The sequence below is a fragment of the Epinephelus lanceolatus genome, chromosome 9, assembly GCF_041903045.1.
Source record: "Epinephelus lanceolatus isolate andai-2023 chromosome 9, ASM4190304v1, whole genome shotgun sequence".
Classification (NCBI taxonomy): domain Eukaryota; kingdom Metazoa; phylum Chordata; class Actinopteri; order Perciformes; family Serranidae; genus Epinephelus; species Epinephelus lanceolatus.
This window is the reverse complement of record NC_135742.1, coordinates 22,830,764-22,836,763: the sequence shown is the minus strand read 5'-3', so window position 1 is coordinate 22,836,763 and position 6,000 is coordinate 22,830,764. Positions and strand designations below refer to the sequence as shown.

The 6,000-nt window shown below is 41.9% G+C and overlaps 1 protein-coding gene across 2 annotated transcripts in view; it reads left to right on the top strand.

The window, feature by feature from the left end:
• Window positions 1-4,332: 4,332 nt before the first annotated feature.
• Window positions 4,333-6,000, top strand: part of LOC117252724 (netrin receptor UNC5C) — a 285,759-nt gene continuing 284,091 nt past the window's right edge. For both annotated transcript variants that reach the window (XM_033619822.2, XM_033619821.2), the window contains exon 1: window positions 4,333-4,762. In XM_033619822.2, the coding sequence (XP_033475713.1) occupies window positions 4,645-4,762 (118 nt within the window). In that variant the 5' untranslated portion in view covers window positions 4,333-4,644. The remainder of the gene's footprint in view (window positions 4,763-6,000) is intronic.

Sequence of the window (6,000 nt, the reverse complement as noted above, 5' to 3'; positions counted from 1 at the left end):
CTCTAGTCAAAACATGTTGTTATGCACAGTCAGTCAGTCAGAGTGCCTTGGATGCATTTTTGGACTGCCTCCCTATACTATGTACTTTTACACTGAGTGAGCAGGACAGTCGTTGAACACAGTTCACTCAATTCCGATGTTGGTGTGGGGGAGGGGGTTTAAGACGCTATTCAAAAACACAGCAGGCATACTGACACTTTAAACTGTACCGATCTAGACCATTACTTACTGTATGTGGCCACATCTAGTGGAAATTATACTTTTTATTATTCTGCAGCCATTTTGAAACAATAACTGCTTCTATCTATATACCAGGGAATGGTTTGACATTTTGGGAAATGCCCTTATTTACTTTCCTGATGAGAGTAAGATGAGAAGATTGCTACAGCTCTCATTTTAGTATCAGCCTTCTCATGTAACTCTTGGAAAGAAAGCGATAAAGTGTATACAAAATGTGCAACTATTTCAACACTGAAAAACCAAATCTCTATATTGACAGTAATCGTATGGCATTAATAATGAGGTCGCACACCAATGTGCATCAAGATAATACACTGCAAACAATAAACTATTGATATAAAAACAGAACAAGAACCTTTTTTTTACAAGCTGTATATCATTAAATCTTTCACCCTCTTCTCTGCATTATCAAGGTGGTGATATCCTCTGAAGCCTTCTTCTGTCTCCCCCTCTCATTACCGCTGCCGCTTTGATGCTATGGGTTAGAGGCACAGGAAACCAACGGGAAAATATGTTCAACTTTCTAGATACTGTATATCTGTCTCTGTAATGATGATAAACATGAATAAAGTGATGTTGGATTGTCTTTGATGATCCTCACATTCAAAGGAAAAGGAATATAGAGACTGTGACAAAGTCCTTGGAGAGTTTAGTTAAAAGTAGAGCTGGTGGGCTCTGGGGCAGACAGGGTAGCACGCGCACACACACACAATCAAACACACACCTTGCAATTGTTATTCTTTCAGCTTAAATGGAGGAGTTATTCGGCATGCACATCTCCCATTCACAGTTTTTTTGGAAATAACAATCCAAACTGTGAAAAGTGAGGAGGAGGGACCAGATTCACATTCGACATTTAAAATAACAGCCATAGCCGGCTGTCTGCTTTTCCAAGAATATGAGGCTGGATGCAGAATGTGCCGTGGGCCTGACTTACAAAAAGCTCTGACCTGTTAAAATCACATTTAACTATGATCTAGCTGAATACAGCTCCAATAAAAACTCTTTTGAAAGAAGATGAAAATGTCTTGATATGTATTAAAGTTTTTTGCATTTGGTTTGAACTCGTTGGGGCCTTAAGCAGTGTATGAAAAAAACAATTTTTCCTAACTTAAAGACAGTTTTAAAATAATTCGCCTTAACTGTTTTGTAAAACGTGACTTAAATAACACATTTAAGTCACTGACAGCATATGTAAAGTATGCATGTGTTATACCACCACATGGAACTGTGAAAACCCCAGTGCCGTTGACTGTTGCTAGTGTAAGTGCTGATCCATATCCAAGTGCGCCATATGTTTCTTGTGTAACTTATTGCTTTCCCATTCCCAATAAAGTGGCAGAATAAAAAGGCTTTTACAGGTCCCTGCGGGTAGCAGCTACTTCCAGTGGTAGTCACTGAGCTGTGGGGCTGCTGTGGTGACAAATGGCACCAAGCACATATTTTACTATTGCCATTTACAATGCATGATCCAGGCTGTGCTGCTCAAATGACTGCAGCAACACTGTCGAGAGTTATGTTAGCAGAAAGTGTGTAGGTGTGTGTGTGTGTGTGTGTGTGTGTGTGCTGCAAGCACCTATACAAATATGTATTAAGATTGTTTTGAGTTTATTCATCAGTCATTTAATTGTTTATGTTTTCCTTGAGTAGTCAGATATTTCAAGGTGACACCGTGGTTATATAAGCAGTGCTAGTAGATCATTAAAAAGAGATGTTTATCATATTGGATTCGTATTCTACCTTTGCAAAGTTGACGTCTGTACAAACAAAAATCAGGACATATTGCCACATGAATGTACTGTCTTAATATGTGGAAATGTGGGGGAAATACTATAAACAAACCTGAGGTCACCGTTATAAAAAAGGACAGCACGTACAGCTGGAAACATCATTATGTTGTAATACAGTCACTATTACATGGTTGTGGGCAGTGAAGGACATCTTCTTGTAAAATGAACAGTCTTTCATACTTCCCATTTTTAAAAAATCATATTTTCAGCCAGTCACCTTTGATAAATTTGAACAAATGAAAAACGTGTTCACGTCCTTCTCCTGCTGTTAACATTTCCATTTTCCATTTCCTAGTACTGTAATGAAGAAATGTAGCAACCAAGGGCGTAAGTTTAATTTCAACATAGGGTTCAAACTATCTTTGTTTTGTTGCGTTCAAATGTATTAACAAAAGTGGACAACTAGAATGTCATTGTTACATACACCAGTTGTTCCCAACTGTTTCAGTCACAGGGTCCAGACTGCTCCATAGTCACTGGCTCAAGGTCCACAATACATACAGCATCATACTTGTGTTTGGCCCTGTCGTCAAGGTAGTCTTCTGTCTTTGTTAAGTAGCTGTCTGTTATTCACTCACTGTACAGCAGGAAAAGGCATGTCAAAACAAAAGTTTGTGCCAGAAATTCACTGTACTTTAAAAATAAAGTGTGTTTTGTTGCCTCTCATATATGTGTTTTCAGCATCTTATTCCTTTTGTACAGCACTTTGGTCAGCGTGAGTTGACTTTTTAAAATGTGTCTTATAAATAAATGTGAGTTGAGTTTTTACAAACACATTCTCATGTCACTTGCGGCCCATTCAGAATAAACCTGCGACCTACTTTTAGACTGCAACCCACCAGTTGGGAACCACTGACATATTTATATCACTGTCACTTGTCACAGATTTTAGTGTTAGTATTAAAAAAGAAATCCATAAGCATAAAATCGTAAAGAAATGTCATTAGAAAAGTGTTAGTGTGTGCACTTTTCGTCTGCGGTCCTCAGTCATGTGTTGGCTCCTTAAAATGGCACTCAGTCATCAAAACTTTGAGAGCTCCTAATCCAAGATGTTTGTTTTAAAAGCTCTGAAATGATCAGTTAAGCTGTTAAGTCTCTAAATATTTCTCCAGGGTGGAATCCCCCCCACCCCAAAACCCACCTCAAGGGTTGGGTTGCAGAAGATTTAGACCATGGGTGTCGAACTTAGGTCACGTGCCACATATAGCCCATTTTAATCTCAGATGGGCCGGACCAATTAAACCATGACACAATAACCTATAAGAACCATCAGCTCCAATATTTTCCCTTTTTTCTGTAAAGAATTACAAGCACATTCTGTAGACAGTCATCATTTTACAAAACAGATGAACAGCTTCCTGATACAGATTATTTTGAACTGAAGCTGCTGATTGACAATATGTTGCACAATGTTCAGTATCTTTAAACATGGTCACAGTTAGTATTCAGTGTTATATCAGGGGACTGTATTCTGGTCAGGGTGGAAAAAAAAAACAGGCAGTAGGCAACACATTGTGCCATTGTTTAACTGGGTCCTGAAACCTGGCACCTCTTAGTCTACTCATCTATTGGGCCGGATTGGACCCTTTGGCGGCCATTTCTGGCCCACGGGCCTTATGTTTGACACCCCTGATTTAGCTTGAAAACCGTACGGTAAATAACCCTGGTTTATATAATCATTAACCAGGCTTACTTTATTTATTTCTTCTTAAGTGTTTCTTATTAAAGCTGCTAAACTGTGCTGTGGAGATTTTACCTTTCACAGCACATCCTTTTGCAGGTCCAACGCACGTGGCCGTCAGGGGGCAGCCATCAGTCGGTGAGCTCCCGGAGAAACGTGGCTCCTTGGTTTGTTCCACACCGGCTGCAATTATAGGCGCACACGTGCGTACACGCGCAAACAATAGAAAGATACAATGGATTTAAAAAGATATCGAAAAAACTAACATGATAAGTCACAAACATAAAACCAGTAGATAAAAAACAATAATTAAAGAAAGTGAAAATGAAACATCTGTCTGCGGAAAAGTTTCAAGACAATATGATGAGGTTATTTTCAAGCTTTAAAAATGGGATAAGGAGTGAGGGTGGGAGGGAATAAACTTCACTCTAAACCTATCAAACACAAATATGCCCATCAGACATGTCATTAATAGTCAGGTGTTTTTTATTTGTGTTTATGTTATTAAAGTATGAAAGAGGAGGAAGAGGAGAGCAGAGTGAGTGCGAGAGGGAGAAATAGAGAGTGTATGGTAGCCAGAGGGCGGTGGCATTTCTGTCTCTCTGCGTAAACGGAGCGAGTGGAGAAGGAGAGAGCGCACGGTGAGGAAAGCAGAGCTTAGTGGCAAGGCAGCGGTGCCGCTGACACGAGTAAAGGGACCCCGTGGCTGTTTCCACCACCTCTCTCTTCTCACAGCTTAACCTGCGCCCTCTCACACGGACTTCGACATCGGGACTAGAGGCTGTATACACCTACCGACCCTCCTTTTGGTTTTTGGACTCGTTTGATTAATCAGCAGAGACCCTGAGGTGGAAGTGTGGGGGGGATTCTTGTTTCCCCCACCGTGGACCGAGGAGTTGTGTGTGTGTTTATGTGTTTTACGCGTTGCTTGTAATGGGGAAAAGTGGACAGAGAAGTGGAATAGGACACGGGCGTTGCAGCTTGGTGAGGATGTGCGCCACGCCGGGGATCCTGCTTCTCCTGGTGCTCGCACACAGAGGAATCGCCCAAGGTAAGGCTGGAGAGCGCGTCTTCTTCCAGATCTTTAAAATAAAGTGTGGACGCGGGGAAAGCTTTCCTGCATTGCCGAGTTGCGGCTGCGTGGCTTCGGCGGTGCTTGTTACAGCAGGCAGGGAGGCACAAGTCGCTCCTGCCTGGGAGGTTTACTTTTTTATTTCCATATAAATTGAGCAGATGCTGATGAGTGGATGCTTTACGGCCAGCTTCTTGAAGGTGTACACCGCGTATGTCTGCGCATTTACCTGCGCGGTGCCAACTGGAAGGCAGAACTCGCAGCCCACGTTTCCCTGCGAGAAACCAGTAATGAGCTAATTAATTTAGGAAGACTGAAAAATATACGGTTAATTAGAAAAAGACTGAGTAATATGTGATGGAATATAGGGTCTGGACTCGCGATCAGGAACCAGATGAATACGAACGTGGCTACACAAACTCCCCAAGTCCCCGTCGGAATTGAATATTGCAGTGATTTCTCGTCAGGACTGTAAAACCGGAGGAATCAACTCTCCAGATCGCAGTTAAATTAAGGTGAAAACTTTGAAGGGCAGGACTGGAGTCCACGATTAGCCGACTAATGTCTCATTGCAGTCGCCCGACAGAGGCGACGCTTCACCGCGCCGATCGGAAAATTGATCAGAAGTCACAAACACTCGCAGCCGCCAGGAGCGCAGAGGCAATTACACACATCTTACAAGATATGTGCTGCAAACATTACGCACTTTCAAGACGAATGCCACAATATCACAAGCTCATCATCATTAGCTTATAAAGAGAGCTCCCCAATATCAAAAACGAGGCTGTTAAAATGATAAGGTGTTGTGTATCCGTACAGTCCTCGCGCTGTAATCCTCCGGTGAAGCATACCAGGAATATTAAAGTGATATATCTCAAGAGTGGTGTGCGGCCACACAGTGATTGTGGAGGATATGCAGGTCACAGGCTGAATGAAGCCCCGAATATGCTGCCTAACTTTATACCATCGAGGCATTTTATTCTCATTTAAGAGCTCTGTGAGAGTCACTGTGTAATAGGCTGCTCCCACGAAATGCTGACAGCCAACACCTTTCTCTCTCTCCCTCACACTCTCACTGACCTTCTCAGGCAGAAACTTGTGCCTTGTTAATGTTCATGCAAAAGCATTAATGTCCAACCCTTCTGTTGTTTTAACAAATTGCTTAATTCACCACATTCCCCCTGCACGCTCTCAGTCACCTAAGAAGTGTGACCTTA